Below are 19929 nucleotides of genomic sequence, written 5' to 3' on the forward strand. Positions count from 1 at the left end.
GCGCCCTGCCCAACGCCGGACCGCGGCCTCCGCCCCGCCCGCGCTTTTTTCCCCCCTTCCCCCTCTTTCAAACGCGGCTTCGCCGATTGGTTTCCTGCCCTGCCACTCTGCCACTCTACCAGCGGCCGTTGGTCGGCGCCGCGGGGGAGGTGGGCCCTTCTCGACCCTATATAAGGGGCGGCGGAGGGCTGCGTTCCTTCTGCTGCGCCGCGCCCGCCGCACGGACGAGTGACTGCTATCCTGCTCGTGTCTCGCTATGGCCAACCCCGTCGTCTTCTTCGACATCGCCGCCAATGGCGAGCCCCTGGGTCGCGTCACCTTCGAGGTGGGCGCGGGAGGAGACTGGGGAGGGCCGGGGGGCGCCGTTGCCATTTCTTTGCCGGGCGTGGGGGCCCGGCAAGCGGCGCGCGTGCGCGGCGGGGGGCGCGTTGGTGTGGCCGCGGCGCCCCTTGCCCGGCGGGGCGAACAAAGGGCCCCGCAGCGTCACGCTCGGGGAGCTCGAGGAGCGGCGGGGCGATGCCAACCCAGGGCGCGCCATCGCCCGCGGGAGTCCTTACGCACCTGGTGCGGTACCGCTGGTTCCCCGTTACCGCTGGCCTCGCTTACCGCCGTGTTCCCGCCGCGCCTCCGCTCCGCCCCGGGGCTGGGGAGGGGGGGGGGGGGGAGGCGGGGGGCGCGGCAGTTCCTCCCCACTGCGGGTCGCGGCTGTGGCTGCTTCGCCGCCATTTTATCGCAGGGCCCCCGGAGCATCGGGATGAGCCGTGTCGAGCTCCCGGGCAATGTTGCCTGAGTCTGGGGATGCTGGCAGAGCGTGCCCGGCAACCCGATCGCCGCGGGATTGTCGCTGGAGGGCAAAGTATTTGTCACCCCTCCCGGGGCGCAGAGCATCCCTGGCATGGCTGGGCCTGCTCCGGGCGCCGCGGCTGCTGCAGATTCGGGGCCGCGCTCCCGCACGGGTGGCGCATCCAGCCCAAAATCGTCCTGGAGCGTTGCGAGGCGGCGCGCACGCCCCGCCCAGGAAGGCTTCAGGCACATTAATGTTTAATTTAATCCAGGCCAGCGGAACGAACGCTTCTCTGCCCCACTGGTGAGACGCGCGATGCCGCAGCTGTTAGTTCAGAGCTTGCAGATAACCGTGTGAAGCGGGGAGGGATCTAGAGCTGCTGGCACGGCCGAGAAGCTGCCACCCAGAGGGGGTCCCTGGGCTGGAAGTGGCCTCGGGGAGTGGGAGGCAGTGGCCAGTCACCAGCCCAGATATGACAAATGTCTTTCCTGTCTTCACAGCTGTTTGCAGACAAGGTCCCGAAGACAGCAGGTTGGTAAAGTAACTTTGACTCCACTGCAACTGCACCAAGCCTTAGTACTGTCCTGAACTCATGAAAAATAAAGCTATTTGTTTATGGTGGGGTTTTATTTCCTTTGCAGAAAACTTCCGTGCTCTGAGCACTGGTGAGAAGGGATTCGGCTACAAGGGGTCCTGCTTCCACAGAATCATTCCTGGGTTTATGTGCCAGGTGCGTGGTGCTCCTGCTGCAGCGGGTAGGTGGGTGGGTGAGGTGATCTGGTGGATTTTGGAGTTGGATGCTGGCAGATTTAGGGTAGGAGGTTGGTTCTGCCTCATGCGTGCATCCAGTTCTGGAGTGTTTTCTTCTGCACCCATGGTCTGAAATGCTGCTTTTTCACAGGGTGGTGACTTCACGCGCCACAATGGCACTGGAGGCAAATCCATCTATGGGGAGAAATTCCCAGATGAGAACTTCATCCTGAAGCATACGGGCCCTGGTATCCTGTCAATGGCCAATGCTGGCCCCAACACGAACGGCTCCCAGTTCTTCATCTGCACTGCCAAGACTGAGTGGTGAGTCATGGGCTGTGGGAGGAGAAGCTTGGGGGTCTGCATCTGGCAGATGTTCTCTGTTGGGGGGCATCAGGGACCACCTGTGACTGGTGCTTCTCCGGCAGGTTGGATGGCAAGCATGTCGTCTTTGGCCGTGTCAAGGAGGGGATGAATGTGGTGGAGGCCATGGAGCGCTGTGGCTCCAAAGATGGCAAAACGAGCAAGAAGATCACCATCACTGACTGCGGACAGCTCTCATAAACCCTTCTCTGACCAACTGACCATTCCTTGGGCAGCCTGGGCACTACAGCCTGCTGCTCATCAGCTCCCACCCCAGTCCTGATGTACTGCTGCGTTTCTACTGGGTCACGGTCCCACTGGGCCGCAGTTACCTTCAAGTCTAAATAAAACGAGTTAAACTACATACACCATAGCAGTCGCCTTCTGTCCCCAAGCTGGGGAGGGCAGGGTTTGGTACTGGTGGGGGAGGAAAAAGGTGTTGAGTGGATAGGAGGACCCCTACCAACCAGGTAGTTACACCAGGTCCCTAGTAGGATCCAGAGTGAAGAGATTAGGCTGGTTGGGCACTGAACTGATCCATGGGGGTCCTCAGTGCTTCAGATGGGGAAGGGTTCTGTTCCTTTACCCGCTGCCCTGCTCTTGGAAGTATGGGAGGGGCAGTGATACCCACCTTGCAGTGCCCTGTGGGAGTGTTTCAACAGGTGACACTTGGCAGAGCTGGTGTGGATGTCGTGGGAAGATGAGTATCCCAGTGTTCCCAGTAAGGGAGAGCTGCAGCCTGCGATCTTCCTGTTAGGGCAACCTAGTTCAAAGATGGTTCTCTTGTCATGGGTATCCCAGTGGTCCCTGTTGGCAGGTGCTGGTCCCAGCTTGGGGGTGCCCAGCTCTTATAATTCCAGGTTTGCCACAGTTCCAGTTGGCAATGGGGTGACTGGTGCGCCCAGTTCAAGGGTGGGTGTCCAGCTCCAGGGTGATTCCAGGGCTTCCAGTTTAAAGGTGCCCGGATGGGAGTAAACTCCAGGACCCTTTGGGTCCAGCAAGGCAAGGTCTGACCCCTTGCCCCTTTTTTCAGTGCACCTGCAGTACCTGAAAGGTGCTAAACTCCCATCTCCTGCACCTAGAGCTGCACCGCCACAACCTACATGTGGACTCTGCCTTGGATGAGACCTTGGTGTCAGTGAGGTGACCCCATAGTGCTGGCAGTGAAACCCACAGGGTCCAAGGGGAAGATGAAACTGGCAGCAGCTTCTGCCCCATCTCCCACTGTCTGGGAGCTGCCAGGGTCAGGTGCCTCCAAAGAGTAGAGGAGATGTGGGGGGGGCTTTAGGTGATGCACCAAAACCAGGCGGGGATTTTTTCTGTAAGGCACCAAGGCAGTGTAGGGGAAGCTTTTCTGTGAAGCACCAGGCAGACCTGCCCTTTTCCCTGTGGGGTCTGCGGTGCTGTCCCTCCATGGCCCTGTGTCCAGTGCCTCCCTCCAGCTCCTGCCTCAGCCCTGCGGTGCTCTGGGCCTTTGGCCTCCCTCAGGGCCTGGGCACCCCTCGAGGACCTTCTACACAGGCTGGCCTGGAGCACAGGGAAGGTTCCCCACAGCTCCTGCTCTTCACTGGCATTTCCCTCACTCTGGGAGCCCCCACAGGGGGAGGACACCCACAGGTTGCCCCACACCACTTCTCCACACCTGGGATACACCTCTGGCACAGCTGTGTCAGTGCTTCCTGGGAAGGGGCATATGAATATCATGGAGCTCTGCCTTCCCAGCAGCAAGACCAAGGTTGACCTCTGGCCCACAGCAGCGAGTCATGGCTATTGGATCCACCTTCAGGCCCGGTTCTTCTGCTCTTGCATTTTTTTTCATGAGACAAAGAGCTCTCCTTTGGATGGAGACTATAGTTGCAGCTCTGAAGGGAAAGAATCTTGAGCAGCAGTACTAAATGCATGAAAACCTGAGACTGGGAGAAAGTGCTGCAAAACATGCCCAGAAACTGAAGTTGTTTGGCCAAGGCCATAATATGAGCTTCAGCTTAAGCAAAGGTGAACACAGAGCAGTACCTTCTCCTCAGCCTGGGGCCCTCCTCAGCCTGCCTGGTCCCCAGTCTCGTCCTTGCACCAGTGTGCCCAGGAACAGAATTTCATGCCCCACACACGCTGCTACTGTTACTCCCAGTATCCGCATCCCCCACCTCGCACAAGAAATGGTGAGTTCCTGGGTTTGCTGCCTTTACAACCCAGATGACTGTGCTCCTGATCTGTGTTTATCATTCTGCCTTTATTCTGAAATCATTAATTGTGCCCTGAAGCTAAGACTGGGTTCTGTTTCTCTGGGTGCTGAAGGACTCTGGGCTGCAGTGCACATCTGATTGAGTTGGGCAGCTGTGGGGATCGGATGGAGGCACATGTGTTAGGTGCCTCCTACCTAGGCTGGGACGGGCCAGTTCCCTGGTGCTCTGTGGGGGATGGACTGGTTTTCCAGGCACAGGTAATGACTTCGTTCGTGGGCCAGCTATTAGAGGTGCTGCGGCAAGCAGCCCAGCTGTTCAGGTGCAAGGCATGGCTGCTGGTGTCAGAATGGTTTGCACCTTCTCCATCCTACCTTGAAGAAGGAAGGATGCCTGTTGATGACTGAGAGTCTATCTGGTCCATATGGATGAGAGCAAGCCATTCCTCCGGAATGCTGGGATGCTGAATTGCTGGAACTCCCAGGACAGTTTCTCCACAGCCAATACAAGGGAAAAAGAAAGATTGTCTTTGTACTCCTGAAACAGGTGAGCCACTTCACCATCAATGCCCCTCTGTCTCTCCAGATCATCACTGCCAATGAACTGGGACAACAGTATGCTCTGTATAGCACTCCTCCATGTGGATCATGTGCACTGAGCTTTGTCTGGATCTGTGGGTAACTGTGCATCATGAGGCTGACCCCTTGACACGTGTCTGGGGTCTTTGTTCAGCCTGATGAGAATTTGCAATGAGCACTACCCCCCTGGTGGGTTATGACACCTGCCTTTCTTTCCCACTCCCCCCAACCTGGAACCCCCCCAATATGCCCCAGGGACTCACAAATTCACCTGGGACTCCACAGATCTTGCAAGAACTCCCCATGGGAGTTCCCCAGGGACTCCCAAATCTGTTCTGGGAACCCTTCCAAACACCTCTACGACCTTTCCAAATCCACCCCAGGACTCCTGGTGTTCCCCACAATGCCCTTGAATGTCCCCAACCCCCCCAGGATGCCTTGGTACCCTCCAACCACCCCTCAGGAGTCCCTCAAATCCATCTTGGGGCCCTCAACATCCACCAGGACCCCCCTCCAACCCCTGTCACCTTCCCATGCCCCCCAAATCAACCATGGAAACCCCAAATCCCCTAGGACACTGCACTCCTAGACCCCCCCAAATCCACCCTGTACCCCCCAAATCAACCAACCTCGGGATCTGCACAAACAAGCCCTGGGACACTCCAAATCCACTCAAGGACATCCTGACCCCTCAAATTCACCACAAGATCTCCCCCCAAATACCCTCTACTCCTGGGACCCCTCCAGCAGCCCCCAAATATAACCTGGAAACCCCTCCCTCTCAGGACTCCCCCAAACACCTACTGGGACCCTCCAAATTCCTCCAGACTGCCCTCCCCCCAATCCACCCTAGAACACCAAATTCCACCCACAGAATCCCCACAAACACAATCTGGAACCCTCCAACCCCCTCCAAACCTCCTAAATCCACCTGAGTACACTCCAGAGTGACTGGGAACCCCACCTCCCTGGGACCCTCCAACCCCCATTAGATGCTTCCTCACCACCCTCTGGATCCCCCCAATCCACCCCGACATGGACAAACATCTGCTAAGAAGCCCCTGGGACTGCCCAAATACACCCTGGGACCCCCTAAACCTTTCCTGGAACCCCCTGGGACTACTCCACCCCCCCCCCCCCCCCGGCCCCACGCACTGTTCCAGCCCCACTGTGTCCTTGCCTTCCCCCCACCACGTGGTGGCTTTGTCCTCCCTCAGTGTCCTTGTGTGCCTCCTGATGTCCTTGCATCCACCCATCCCCCAGAGGCCTCCCAGACTGGATGTCCCCTGTGCCAATTCCCTTGTGGTGGCACTGTCTCCCTGTCCCATTAGTGTCCCTAGAGGGTTGTCTGCATGCCCCCAGGGTGTCATTGTGTCTCCTTTCCCCACAGTGGACGTCCCCAGGGGGATGCCTTCCAAGTCCCCATGCCCAGGATATCCCCAAGACATCACCCCCTTGTCCCCCTACCTGAGGCGTTCACAAGGTGTCCTCGTCCCTCCCCAGGGTGTCCCCACAGTGTCCCCAGGGTGACAACCAGGGTGTTCCCATGTCCCCAGCATGTCCCCAAGGTCTCCCCATGGTGATGGCCCTAGACCAGGATGTCCCCATGTCCTCCCACATCCTGATGCCCTTTCCACGTCCCCTATGCCCCGCCCCCCCAATCATTCCCACTCCTGTGCCTTCCATGATCCCCGATGTCTCCATGTCCCCCATATCCCCCTCATGTCCCCATGGGCCCCACATGTCCCACCCTGTCACCACATTCCCCATGTCCTCCTACACCCCCCAACATTCCCCATGTTCCCCAACATGTCCTCCTGTTCCCCCATGTCCCACTCTCCCTTCCCCTGTCACAGGTGCAGGAACTCTGCTTGCGCTTCACCCAGGGGCCCCTTACCATTGGTACGGCACTTCTGGTGCCGCAGGAGGTGAGGGCCAGGGGGCCAAGGGTGGTCTAAGGGGGATCCTCCTATGGGAGCTGTGGGTACTGGGGGGTGGGGGTGTCCAGAGGGGCTCTGGCAGATCCTATGGGTTCTGGGGGCATCTCTGGGGGATTAAGGAGGTCTGGAAGGATCTCAGTGGGTGCTAAGGGGATGTTGTTGGGTCTAAGGGAGGGCCCATGGGGGCTGAGAGGTTTATGGAGAGGGGTCTTGGAGGGGGTGAAGGTTTGTGGAGAGGGGTCTTATGGGGCATGAGGGGAGAGTCTATGGTCTCCATGGATGGGGGGCTAACAGGAAGTGCTATGGGAGAGCTTCTTCTCCCAGGGGGAGGTCTGTCAGGGTATGGGGGGAGGGTCATTTGATATTGGGGCCCACTCCCCACTTCTAGGGGCACAGGGTGTTTGAGCTGCCTGTGGTTGGACGTGAAAAGATCCTGTGCCCCCCCCCCCCCGTGGGGGATTACTGCCCCTGGGAGATGCTGTGAAGGAGTCAGGGGAGGGGCTTCAGAGTGCAGGTGATAGACACATACCTGACTGCTGCGTCATCTTGTTCCCCAAGGACCTGCAGCTGGCCCGGCACCTGCAGGGGCTCTGGAGGGGGAGCATCTGATGGGGGACACCCCCGGGATCCCCACACCATGACCCAACCCCTGGTACCTACCTACAGGGACCACCACCCCGGGGCCACCCTCCTGACACCTTCACATCCCTAATCTTATTGGGGACCCTGAGGGATTCCCACGTTGAGACATCCCTCCTTCTGCAATACCCCTCCCGAGGACCCCCACCATGGGACCCCACCTCTGGAGTCCCCAGAAATTCCCACAGCTACACATCCCAGAGTGGGGGTCCCCTTCCTGCCTTCAGCACTCCTCAGATTATTGTGGGTCCTCACCTATAATCGTCCCAGGACACACTCACTGGAGGGACATCACCCCCCAAGGGGACATCTCTACAACTCACACTCTGTTGGGGACCTCCCTCATTGCTGCTGGACCCCAATAAATGTCTCTGATCCTCAAATGCTGCTGCCAGAGTGAGGGAAATTGGCGGCAGGCACCCATGGAAGAGGCTCTGGGTGCAGGGACTTAATGGGCGGGGGGGGTGGAAGCACCCCCAGGAGAGCTGTGGGGATTGGGATGGGGGACACCAGAGGAGGACAGGATTTGAGGGGTGAGGCACCCCCACGGTGGGTGGTTCTGGGGAAATTTCAGTCAGCAGCATCCACAGAGGGAGGGCTCAGGGGGCACCCCAAGGGGGAGGAATGAATGGATGCACCTGGGAAGTTGATGGAAAGAGTTTGGGGGTGCACCCCATGATTGCAGACCAGGCCCCGAGATGGTGGAGCTTTAAATGCCCCCTTAATAAGGTGGTGTTTGAGGGACAGGGCCTAAGGGGCCGCTTTTATAGTGGTGGGGTAATTTTGCAGGGTTAGGGGTTTGCTTTATGGGAGGAATCAATGCATCAGGAGGCAGGGATTCTAGAGGCAGGGCCTATGGGCCCGTTCTACAGAGGATGAGAGGGCTGCCTGCGGGGGGGGGGCGGGGGGGGAAGCAGGGCTCCCCTTTATGAAGACACCGCGACTGGTGAGGGGCGGGGCTCAATGAGAGACGGGGCTTTGAGTCCCCTATATCTGGTCCGAGCCCCAGGGGGCGGGCTTTTATGGGGGCCCTTTTTATGGGGCAGGACATAGGCTTTTATACTTTTATACTTGCGGGGGGGGGGGGGGGTGTTGTCGTGGTAGCGTGTGTGTGTGTGTGCACGCCACCTGCAAGGGGCAGGACTTAAGGGGTGGGGCGCCATGGGGCGTGGTTTCGGGGGGCAATATAGAGGCTCTCCGGACCCCCCTCTCGGGCCATGGCGGTCGCGGTGCTGCTGCTGTGCCTGCTGCTGGCGCTGGCGGCGCTGCTGCGGGGGGGCGATGGGCGCGGCCCGCGCTGGGGGGCGCTGCACCTGTTGCACCCGCAGGGGGCGCTGCACCTGAGCCGCCTGGCGCGGCGGTACGGGCCCTTGCTGCGCCTGCGCCTGGGGGGCCGCGGTGAGTTGGGGGGGGGACCCCAACACAGACCTAGACCTCCACCGAACCTGCCCTGGGACCCCAGATCCCCCCACAAACTTCCCTCTCCCTGGTCCTTAGAGAGTCTCCGAGCCCCCAACTCTGTCCTTTCCCCCTGCTTGGGGATCTCCCCAAACTTCATAGCTCTCCTCAACTTCCGCCCCTCCTCCCCCCCCCCCCGACCTTTCCTGGGGCCCTAACCCCGCCGATGCTCCCCCCAAAATCCCAGGCCAGGACTCTCCACTTGGTCTGGGACCGCCCCCCCCAGCTCCTCCTCTTCCCTCCAGACGTGCTAGTGCCGAGCTCGGTGGGAACCATCCGTGAGGCGTTGGTCCGGCACTGGGGGGACTGGCTGGGGCGTCCCACCAGTTACTTGGGTATGGGGGCAGGGGAGGCCGGAGTGGGGGCAGTGGTTGGAGCGGTTCCTGTGGGGTTTGGGGAGTTACTATGGAGTGTGTGTAGGGAAACCCTTTGGCAGATTTGAAGGGAGTCACTATGGGGTTTGTGGGGTTCTCTGCAGGGCTTGGGGGGGCTGTGGGATGGAGGGTCCCTGTCGGGTTTGAGGGGGTTCTTATGAGATTGAAGGGGTGGTTATGGGATTTGGAGGGGTTCCCTATGGGGTTGGGGACATGGGGAAGGGGTGGTGGCAGTTCTGGAGGGGTGAGTTGCCTATAGGGGCTAGGGCAGTCTCTGGAGGTTTCTCCCCCCTCAGACAAACCCTTCAGCCTTCAGGGTTCCTGGTGGGATTAGGGGGGTCCTATGGAGGAGGTGGCTATGGGGTTCAAAGAGGCTTTGTGAGGTAGAGGGGCCCTGCAGAAAACCCCTGGTGTGATGGAGGTGGGTCCCTAAAGGGGCTGGCGGGGTTTCTGGGGGTCCCTGACTCCCCCTGCCCAACACCAGGGTCGCTGGTGTCAGGGGGGGGGCCGAGACCTGGCACTGGGAGGCCCCTGCCCTGGCTGGCGGCAGCAGCGGGGAGCAGTGCGAGGGGCACTGGCACGGGCTGGGGGGCATCTCGGGCCCCTCCTTTGGCTGCAGGGCCAGGAGTTATGTGAGGTGAGACCCTGAAACTGACTTCTCCCCAAACATCCCCCTGCACCCTGACACCTCCAAAACTTATCCTCCTTGCATTCCAAAACAGATCCCCACACAATATTGACTAGCAAAACCCTGCCCCATGCACCCCAAAACTGATACCTTAAACCCCACTCCCTTCACCCAAACCTCACCCATGCACCCTAAACATGCCCTCCGCATCTGAAAACTGCCCGCCATAAACCCTGCCCCTTGCACTCAACCCCCACTCTCTGCATCCCAAACCTGAACCCCAAACCCTGCACCCAACACCACACTCCCTTGTCTCCCAGATCTGACCCACCCAAACCTCATTCTCTGCACCTCAAAAGGGCATTATCCCTGAGTCCCCAAAACTCCCTCAGAGCTCCCCATTTCTCTCCTGCAACCCCCTAAACTACCACCGGGTGGGGCAGGTAGTTTATTTCCTTGAGGGCTCCTGCTAACCTCCTCTTTTCCCCAGGAGCTGCGTTCCTACGGGGAGGCCCCTCTGGACCCCTTTGAGGTGTTCACCTTCCATACCTGCAGCACCATCGCACGCCTCCTCTTTGGGGACCTGGTAGGGATTTGGGGGGGGCCCAGGATGGAGACAGAGGTTTGGAGGAGGAGCTCAGTTTTTATGGGGGCCCAGAGGTTTGGGGAAGACCCAGGAGTTTGTGGAGGGGACATCCAGCTGTCTGGGGGAACTGAACAATTTACAGGTGGGTGGCAGGGGTTTGGGGGCACACAGGAGTTTGAGAGGACCCAGGTGTCAGAAATTGTGTTGGAGGTGTTCTGGGGGATTCAGAGAGAACTCAAGTACTGGACAGTACACAGGTGTGTCCTCCTCCAGGTGCCTCCTCCAGGGGAGCTCCGGGCCTTCTCCCACTGCTTGGGGGAGCTGCTGCAGGTTTGGGGGTACAGCAGTGTACGGGTGCTTGACCTGCTGCCTCTGCTGCGGGTAAGCCTGGCAGGTTCTTTTTGCTGCATGAGAGTCTATGGAGCCCTGTAGGGGCAATGAGGGAACTGTGGGAGGGCTACAGGGGGACTCTGGACTCTTGGGGGTGCTGTAGGACCCTGGGAAGGACTACAAGTCTCAGTGGGGTTATGTGGCCCATGGGACGAATATGGGGCTGCTGGGGTTATATGGGGTTGGAAGGGAGGTTCTAGGATCCATATGGGACTGGAAAAGGGTATGGGGGACTGACAGGGAGCTTAGAGGGTCCATAGGAGGCTTGGGTGGTCTCTATGGCACTGGGAAGGGACTGTATAACCCTAGGAGGGGAATCTATGGGGCTGGACAGGGGTTGTAGTGTCTTTATGAGGCTATAAGGTCTGTATGGTGTGGGCCTGGGAGGGGAAGTTGTGGGGACTCTATAGGGCTAGAGTGGTCTGTATGAGGTGAAGTGTCTCTATGGAGCTGAGGGTGTCTATAGGATATTAGAGGGGTCTATATGGGCAAGGAGGGCACCTATTGGGTCTATATGGCCCAGGGGAGCAGCCATAGGGTTTCTCTGGGCCTCAGGAGACTTTGCAGCTTCTCTGGGGAAGGGACTGTCTCTCTGAGATCAAGGGTTCCTTGGGGGTTGGGGGTCCCTATGGAGTCCCTATGCCCAGGCCCTGCCCAACCCGGGATTGCGGAAGCTGCTGCGGCTTGTCCAGCACCGTGACACCTTCGTGGAGGTCCAGATCCAGCGCCACCAGGTGGGGAGGCCTGGGGAGCTGGGGGGCAGCCAGGGCTCAGGAGCAGTCTGGTGGGCACAGAGGGTCAGGGGAGACCCAGGGGTTTGGAAATAACTGGGGGTCTGGAAGGTAGAAACCAGGAGTTTGGGGGGGTACCCTGGGGCTTGAGGGGACCCACATGTTTTGGGGGAAACAGAGGTTTGGAGGGCCCCAAGGGGGTGGGAGGACCTGGGTGTCTGGGGGGCATGTGGGGTTGGGGAGATGTAAAGGCTGGGGGAGAAGCCAGGGGTTTGGGTGGACTTTGGGGTTTTGGAAGGGACTCCCATGTTTGGGGGCAGCCAGGGATCAGGAGAACCCCCCAACGTGTGTCATCCCTTTGCCAGGCATGCCCCTCCCCTCCACCAGACACAGTTTTGGGGGCGCTGCTGGGGCGTAATTCTGGGGCATGGGGGGGGGCCCCTGAGCCCACCCCGGCTGCACATGGCACTGGTCGACCTGTTCATTGGGGGCACCGAGACCACGGCGGCTGCTCTGGGCTGGGCTGTGGCCTTCTTGCTGCACCGCCCTGAGGTGAAACGCATGTCCCTCCATGTCTTCCTTGCAGCACTGGAAGGTCCTGTGTATCCCCAGGGGTCCCATATCCCCACCCACATCCTATATGTGTCCTATATGTCCCTCATGTTCCCTTCTCCATGGGCTTCCTGCTGCTCTGCTCCTAGATGACATGTGTGGCACCATGTGTCCCCTGTATGGTCCCTCCATGCATGTCCCTGACTGTCCCATATCCCCACCGGTGTCCTACATGTCCTCCATGTCTTCCTCCCCGTGGCTGATACCATGCCCTTGCACCACCCTGAGGTGCCACATGCATGTCAGAGCCATGTCCAAGTCCCCATGCATGTTCTTGGAAGGCACTTGTGTCCCCACGTATGTTCCCCAGGAGGGTCCCATATCTCCCACCCATGTCCCATGCATCCCCTGTGGCCACTAGTGTCCCCCCACCCTGTCCTCAGGTGCCACATGGATGTCACAGACATAGCTGTGTCTGTGTCCCCATGTGGCTCCTTGGTTTGGGGTTTCCATGGAGAGGTGGCTCAGGGTCTGGCGATAGAGGGTCCCAAGAGAAACGTCTGGGGGCTCAGGGGTGTCCCCAAGGAGGAGGGAGGAACATGTTTGGGGCAGGAGGGTTGGGTCCCGGGGCAGGTTTGAGGGTTTGGAGGGATCTGGGGATTCAATGGGTCCCCAAGGGAGAGGTTTGATTTTGGGAGGTTTGGGGTCCTGGGGGCAGGTTTGAGTTTGGGGGAGTCCCTCTGTCATCCTATTGCCACTATGTGCCCTCTGGGATGCACCCCCTCCCCCGACACCCCATGACAGACATGGCACACCTGTGCTCCACCTGGGCAGCTGCAGGCACAGCTGCGGGCGGAGCTGGAGGGGGCACAGGGACCCCCTGGGCCAGGGGATATGGGGCGTCTGCCCCTTCTTCAGGCCACCATCAGCGAGACCCTGCGGCTGCGGCCCCCCGCACCCCTGGCGCTGCCCCACTGCGCCCTCCGTCATACCAGGTACCAGAACAGACTAGTACAGGCCAGTGTGGGGGAGGGATGGTGGGAGGAGCTGCTATGAACCAGTCTGGGTGAGGGGGAACTAGGAGGAACCACTACAGACCAGTAAGGGACCACTTGGTATCATCAGTAGGGTCCAGGAGAACACAGCAGAGCCCATTAGACCCCAGTGAGTCCCCCTAAGACCCATCAGGTCCTAGTATGACCCCAGTAAGACCCCAATATACCAGTAGGTGCCAGTAAATCCCAGGAGGGTCCAGTAGAAGTAGGCCCAAGCAGGTCCTGGAATGACCCCAGTAGACCCTAACAGACACCCAGTAGATTCTAGGAGACCCCACAATAGCCACAGCAGGCCTCAGCAGAACCCAGAAGATCCCAGCAGGAGTTCCCAGTAAGTCTGAGTGTGGCCCCACTAAACCCAGTAGACATCCAGCAGGCTCCAGAAAAGCTCACTATGGCTCCAGCAGTTCCCAGTGAGCCCCAGTAGACCTCAGCAGACACCCAGTAGATACTAGAGAGCTCCAGTATGGCCCTAATAGACATCAATTGATACCCAATAGCTCCCAGCAGATCCCAGTATGGTGCTAGCAGATCCCACCCAGTATGCCAGTAGACCGACAATATTCTAGTAGGTCCCCGTATGGCTCCAGTAGATTCCAGTATGGCATCAGGAAAGTCAATAGGCACCCAAAAGATCCCAGAAGACTCCAGAGTGCCAGTACCCAATAGATGCCCAGCAGACTCCAACAGACACAAAGTAACTCCCAGCAGCACCTACCAGATCCCAGTATGGACCCTGTAGACCCAAACAGACATTCAGTAGTCCCAGTAGTCTCCAGAGAGTCTCCAGTATGGTCCATGTAGCTTTCAGTAGTCCCCAGCAGACCCCAGTCCATCTCAGTGCCCCCTATCCCCTTCTAGTCTTGCGGGGCTCCCCGTGGTGGCTGGTACTGTCCTAGTCCCCAACCTGCTGGCAGCCCAACAGGACCCTGACATCTGGCAGCACCCCGAGGTCTTCCTGCCTGGTATGTGGGTATGCCTGCACTCTAAAGGTCCTCCCCCCAAACTCCTGGGTTCTCCTCAAACATCAAACTGGGTTCCCCAAACCACGGGATTTCCCCTGACTCCTTGGTGTCCTGGAAACACCATGGTGTCATGAGTGCCCTCCCGATGCCTGAACCCCCCAAACCCACACTCCCTCCTGCAAACTTGTGGTTCTGCCCCCCATCCATCCCTCCATGTATCCCTGTGGTACATGTGGGTTCCTCTGTACCTCCCCTCTATTTCCTCCCCCCTGCCCCATCCCCAAACCCCTGAGATTTCCCTCGGGTGTCTGAACCCTCCTCAAACATGTGAATCCCTTCTGACACCCAGGGGTCACTCCCAAGCTTCAGGGTCCCTCCAAGCCCCTGGGTCACCCCAAACCCCCTTCCGAACCCTGGGGTCCAACCTGGAGAATCCCCACGTTCCCTCCAACTTGTGGGTCCACCCCAAAATCTTGGGTCCCCCCATCTCCCCGGCTCCCCCCGAAAGCCTGTGGGTCCCCCCATCCCCGTGGAGCCCCCTCAAACCTGTTCTGTCGCCCCCCAGAGCGGTTCCTGGCCCCGGGCGCCCCCTCGCGGTCGCTGCTGCCGTTCGGCTGCGGGGCTCGATCGTGCCCGGGGGAGGGGCTGGCGCGGGCCGAGCTCTTCGTGTTCCTGGGGCTGATCCTGCGTGAATTTCGTCTGGAGCCGGGCCCGGGGGGACTTCCGGGGCTGAGGGGGTCGCCGGGTACGGTGCTGCGCTGTCCCCCCTTTCGCGTGCGCATGGTGCCTTGCCAGCCCGCGGGCTCACCCTGACCACTTTATTACTTTTCCTGAACACTCTGTGACTCACCTGACTTTTTCTGACCCTTCCTGAATACACCTGACTTCGCCTGACCCTGTGTGACACTGGCTGAACCTGGCTAACGTTGATCCTCTGACTGACTCCACCAGACCTTGGCCTCACCCCTGCCAGCCCTATGCCTCACCCTGACACTGGCTGTGACCCCAGCTGTGACGTTACCTAACCCCATCTGACCCTGCTTAAACCCTGCGTGACTCCATCCCAACTCACCTGACCCTTACTGAGCATACCTGACTCCACCTGATCCTACCTTGGCCCTGCCTGACCCCTGGGTGCACCCACTCAATACCCCCGATGCCTGGGTCTCCCCCCGATGCCAGGGTCAATGCAGTAGGCATTTACTTCCTCCCAATAAAATGTATAATTTTGACCCCATCCCGCAAGTTCCGCCTCTTCCTGGGACCCTCAAAACCTCCGGAACCCCTGAAGTCCAGCCTTTCCCCAACCCTGAGTGGCTATACTCAGCACCCATCATAGCCGCAAGCCTCGAGACAGCACTAGAGGATACCAGTCTGGCTGATCTCCACCTCCCCACTCCGCAAAGCCCCACCCCGGAGAGACTGGGGTCCTGGTTGGCGTCGCAGCCCTGCGAGACATGGCGGGCGTCCATCAAGCTCTATGGGGCCCTGGGTCCTGCTGCTCCGCCTGACAACAGGTGATTTGCAGCACAAAGCATTCTGATTGGCCAAGGGCTGGTGTGCATGGCAACTGAGATTTCTGATTGGCTTAGAGCTGTTGGGGGCGGGAGGGGAGTAAAGCGTGGTCCTCACAACAACACCCCGAGAGAGAGGTGCGGGCAGTTGGTGAGGGCTGGAGAGTTGAGTGCCTGCTCCGAACAACACTATGGAGGAAGCGGGAGGTGAGGAGCCCTCTCCCGATGCAAAAATACGAGGGAGAGAATGGCGAGGAGGAGCAAGGAAGGGATGAGATCTCCCGCGCCCCCGAGTCATTATGTCCAGATGGGAGGGGAGGGTTGGTCGGTGAGGAAAGGCAAGGGAAGGATAGGCAATGCAAGGGGCCAGCAATACAAGGCAAGGCAAACGTGGGGAAGGTAAGGCAAGGAAAGGGAAGAGTAAGAAACGCTAGACAAGGGAGGGTGAAACAAGGCAAATCAACAGAGGGGAAGGCAAGACAAGGGAAGGGAGGGTTGGTAAAGGCAGCACAAGGAAAGGGAGGGGCAGGCAAGGGAAAGCAAGGCAAGGCAAGGAGTCCAGGCAAGGCAAGAGGAGGTGTTATAAATGAGGAGACGTACTCCTTTATTCTATTTTCAAATTAAGGAATTTATTAATTTTATGTTCGGCAAAAACCAGACAAGTTAGCGCTGGGGTACATGGGTAGTCTGCGGTCCACCAACACATACAACAAATGTTAATTTTACAGGTATTTATATATGTTCATGTTAGTAATCCCCTCCCAGTTTCTATTCTTCGTTGAGATGTTTAGTTTGCATTCTTCGTGGTGACATCTGGTTTCTGTTTTTCATTGTTTCTGGTGGTTACTGGGGGAAGGCGGGGTTCTTCTTTTATTTTTGCTGATTTTTAGATTCCCAGGCAATTTTGCTTGCATAAGCAGTTTACATGTTTGCTCAAATTTCCACCTATTGTTTACTATATCTTGTCAGTTGTTTCCTCTCTAGGCTTTTCTGGCAGTTTCTCAAAACTCATCTTCCCACAGTACAATCTTATCAATATACATATTTTTATCTAACACAAATCATTGCTTAATTTCTCACAGTGGCAGTGGAAGGCAAGATAGGGAAAGGAAATGGAGGAGTAGGCTAGGTCAAAGCAGTGGAAAGCAAAGTTGACAGACTGTCTTGGTTTGAAAAGACAGGTGTCTGCTAAGGAGAGGCAGGCCTCTCTAGGAATGAGGAATTCAAATCCTTCCCTCCGTGTTATTATAACTTGGAAGATTAAAAAAAACCTTTTCAGTCAGAGCTATGGGGAAAGGAATAACAGTCCTTTACTAGTAAATATAACAGGACAGACAAACAACAACAGCAATTGTATTAATAGTAAAACAGAACCAAGAACCCCGAGGGCAAACGGTGGAAACTCTGGTGCTGAAAGCGGTGGATTGTCCTCAGCAGGCAGGGGGGTGCCCTGGCAGGCAAAGTGGGCAGTGCCGGAGAACCCGCAGTAGCTGGACCCGGGCTGACCCAAAATCCAGCAGGGCAGCGAAGAAACTCCAAATTCCTGGGCTCTCTAACAGATGATAGAATTCTCAGCGCCAGGCTCCTCCGTTAACCGTGGAATCCACACAGCTCTCAGTTGCCCGACTGTCCTCCCTGGAAAACCAAGAGCAGTGAGCCTCACCACCCTCAGCTCCCCGGAGCTTTTTTCCCTTCCCCAAAACTAAGTGATCAACTTCCTTTGTTCGAGTTGAGCACCCTTTAACTACTAGTATTTAGTCTCCTAGCAACTTATGGGGGGGAAAAATTCTACAGGAAACTTATCCCTCAACATTATCTACCCTGGATTTTTTCCCATACGAACACATTATATTGAATTTAAACCTTTAAATAATATACATATATATACATGTGAATATAAATACAGACACAGCCACAGTGTTCCCTGAAAAACAAGGTCCTCTTGAGGTATGCAGCGGGTCTCTCCATCTCTTTGCATCACCCCCCATGTGCAGCCAGGTTCCTGAGCAAAAACAACCCCACGAGTGGGATTGTCTTTGCTGGAGGCAGAATTAATCCAAACAGTTTTTCCCAGCATTCCTCTCAAGTGTACTACGGGAACTTTATCTCCATCTCTTGTTCTCAGGGGCTCAGATTGGGCAGGGCCTGCTCGGTTGGTGGAACCTCGAGTGTCCACTAACCAGGTGGCCTTTGCTAAATTAATCTCTCAGTTCTTGAAAGTCCCCCCACCCAGTGCCTTCAAAGTGGTTTTAAGCAGGCCATTGCATCGCTTAACTTTCCCGGCTGCTGGCGCATGATAAGGGATATGGTACACGCACTCAATGCCATGTTCCCTAGCCCAGGTGTTTATAAGGCTGTTCTTGAAATGAGTCCTGTTGTCAGACTCAATTCTTTCAGGGGTACCATGTCTCCACAAGAGTTGCTTTTCAAGGCCCAGGATGGTGTTCCGGGCAGTAGCATGGGGCACAGGGTAGGTCTCCAGCCATCCAGTGGTGGCTTCCACCGTTGTGAGCACATAGCGCTTGCCTTGGCGGGTTTGGGGAAGGGTGATGTAGTCAACCTGCCAGGCTTCCCTGTACTTATACTTGGACCATCACCCACCATACCATAGGGGCTTCACCCGCTTGGCCTGCTTGATTGCAGCACACGTCTCACAGTCATGGATAACCTGAGAAATACTGTCTATGGTTAGATCCACCCCTCGGTCTCGTGCCTACTTATAGGTGTGTCTTGGTTTTGAAAAGACAGGTGTCTGCTATGGAGAGGCAGACCTCTCTAGGAATGAGGAATTCAAATCCTTCCCTCCGTGTTATTATAATTTGGAAGATTAAAAATAAAACTCTTCAGTCAGAGCTATGGGGAAAAGGAATAACAGTCCTTTACTAGTAAATATAACAGGAGAGACAAAAAACCAACAGCAATTATAACAATAGTAGAACAGAACCAAGAACCCTGAGGGCAAACGGTGGAAGCTCCGGCGCTGATGGCTGGAAGCTGGGCGCGGTGGACTGTCCTCCGCAGGCAGGGGGTGTCCTCGGCAGGCAGAGGTGGCAGTGCCGGAGAAGCCGCAGCGGCGGGACCCGGTCTCACCCAAAATCCAGCAGGACAGCGAAGAAAACTCCGAATTCCTGGATGCTCCAACAGATGGTAGAATTCCCAGGACCAGACTCCTTCGTTAACCGTGGACTCCAGCAGCCAGCCGTGGCTCGATCGGTGCTCTCCCCCCCGGAAGAAGAAAAGAAAAAGCCGTGAGATCCCCCCACCCTCCGCTCTCTCCGGGAGCTTTTTTCCCTCCCCCAAAACTAAGTTATCAGTTCTTTTGTCCACGTTAAGCACTCAGCACTTAGTCTCCTAGCAACTTGGGAGGGGGGAAAAAATTCTACAGGAGACTTAAACCCCAACATTATCCACCCCGAATTTTTTCCCACACCAACATATTATATTGAATTTAAATCTTTAAATAATATACATATATATACATGTGAATATAAATACAGACACAGTCACAGTGTTCACAGAAAAAGGTCCCCTTGAGGTATGCAGCGGGTCTCTCCATCCTTTTGCATCACCCACCATGTGCAGCCAGGTCCCTGAGCAAAAACAACCCCAGGAGCGGGATTGTCTTTGCTGGAGGCAGAATTAATCCAAACAGTTTTTCCCAGCATTCCTCTCATGTGTACTACGGGAACTTTATCTCCATCTCTTGTTCTCAGGGGCTCAGATTGGGCAGGGCCTGCTCGGTTGGTGGAACCTTGAGTGTTCACTAACCAGGTGGCCTTTGCTAAATTATTCTCCCAGTTCTTAAAAGTCCCCCCACCCAGTGCCTTCAAAGTGGTTTTAAGCAGGCCATTGCATCGCTTAACTTTCCCGGCTGCTGGCACATGAAAAGGAATATGGTACACCCACTCAATGCCATGTTCCCTAGCCCAGGTGTTTATAAGGCTGTTCTTGAAATGAGTCCCGTTGTCAGACTCAATTCTTTCAGGGGTACCATGTCTCCACAGGATTTGCTTTTCAAGGCCCAGGATGGTGTTCCGGGCAGTAGCATGGGGCACAGGGTAGGTCTCCAGCCATCCAGTGGTGGCTTCCACCATGGTCAGCACATAGCGCTTGCCTTGGCGGGTTTGGGGAAGGGTGATGTAGTCAATCTGCCAGGCTTCCCTGTACTTATACTTGGACCATCGCCTGCCATACCACAGGGACTTCACCCGCTTGGCCTGCTTGATGGCAGCACACGTCTCACAGTCATGGATAACCTGAGAAATACTGTCCATAGTTAGATCCACCCCTCGGTCTTGTGCCCACTTATAGGTGGCATCTCTACCCTGGTGACCTGAGGCATCATGGGCCCATCGAGCTAGGAACAACTCTCCCTTGTGTTGCCAATCTAAGTCTGTGTTTGACACCTCTATCTTTGCAACTTGATCTACCTGCTCGTTGTT

General features: G+C 57.0%; 2 protein-coding genes across 2 annotated transcripts; both read left to right on the forward strand.

Moving 5' to 3' along the window:
• The first annotated feature begins 171 nt into the window (after positions 1-171).
• PPIA (peptidylprolyl isomerase A) lies at positions 172-2261 on the forward strand. The gene is made up of 5 exons (XM_040087768.1): positions 172-325; positions 1285-1315; positions 1426-1514; positions 1686-1858; positions 1963-2261. Exons 1-5 carry the CDS (start codon positions 257-259, stop codon positions 2096-2098), a joined length of 498 nt encoding a protein of 165 aa, XP_039943702.1. The 5' UTR covers positions 172-256; the 3' UTR covers positions 2099-2261.
• Positions 2262-8451: 6190 nt separating this feature from the next.
• Positions 8452-15210, forward strand: LOC120764093 (steroid 21-hydroxylase-like). The gene is given in 12 exon segments (XM_040087847.1): positions 8452-8632; positions 8938-9027; positions 9551-9564; positions 9566-9703; positions 10185-10280; positions 10554-10661; positions 11318-11404; positions 11767-11841; positions 11843-11953; positions 12788-12948; positions 13870-13973; positions 14539-15210. Coding segments are annotated over 12 exon segments (1413 nt in total). The 3' UTR covers positions 14787-15210.
• The last annotated feature ends 4719 nt before the right edge of the window (positions 15211-19929 follow it).

The sequence above is a fragment of the Hirundo rustica genome, chromosome 28 (assembly GCF_015227805.2).
Source record: "Hirundo rustica isolate bHirRus1 chromosome 28, bHirRus1.pri.v3, whole genome shotgun sequence".
NCBI classification, from domain to species: Eukaryota; Metazoa; Chordata; class Aves; order Passeriformes; family Hirundinidae; genus Hirundo; species Hirundo rustica.

What these genes read in the sequence shown, in the direction of transcription:
- PPIA (XM_040087768.1), top strand. Translation starts at nt 257, where the DNA reads ATGGCCAACCCCGTCGTCTTCTTCGACATCGCCGCCAATGGCGAGCCC. An exon ending in TGGGTCGCGTCACCTTCGAG is followed by an intron (nt 326 to 1,284) that starts GTGGGCGCGGGA and finishes CTGTCTTCACAG; the next exon opens with CTGTTTGCAGACAAGGTCCC. An exon ending in TTCCTGGGTTTATGTGCCAG is followed by an intron (nt 1,515 to 1,685) that starts GTGCGTGGTGCT and finishes GCTTTTTCACAG; the next exon opens with GGTGGTGACTTCACGCGCCA.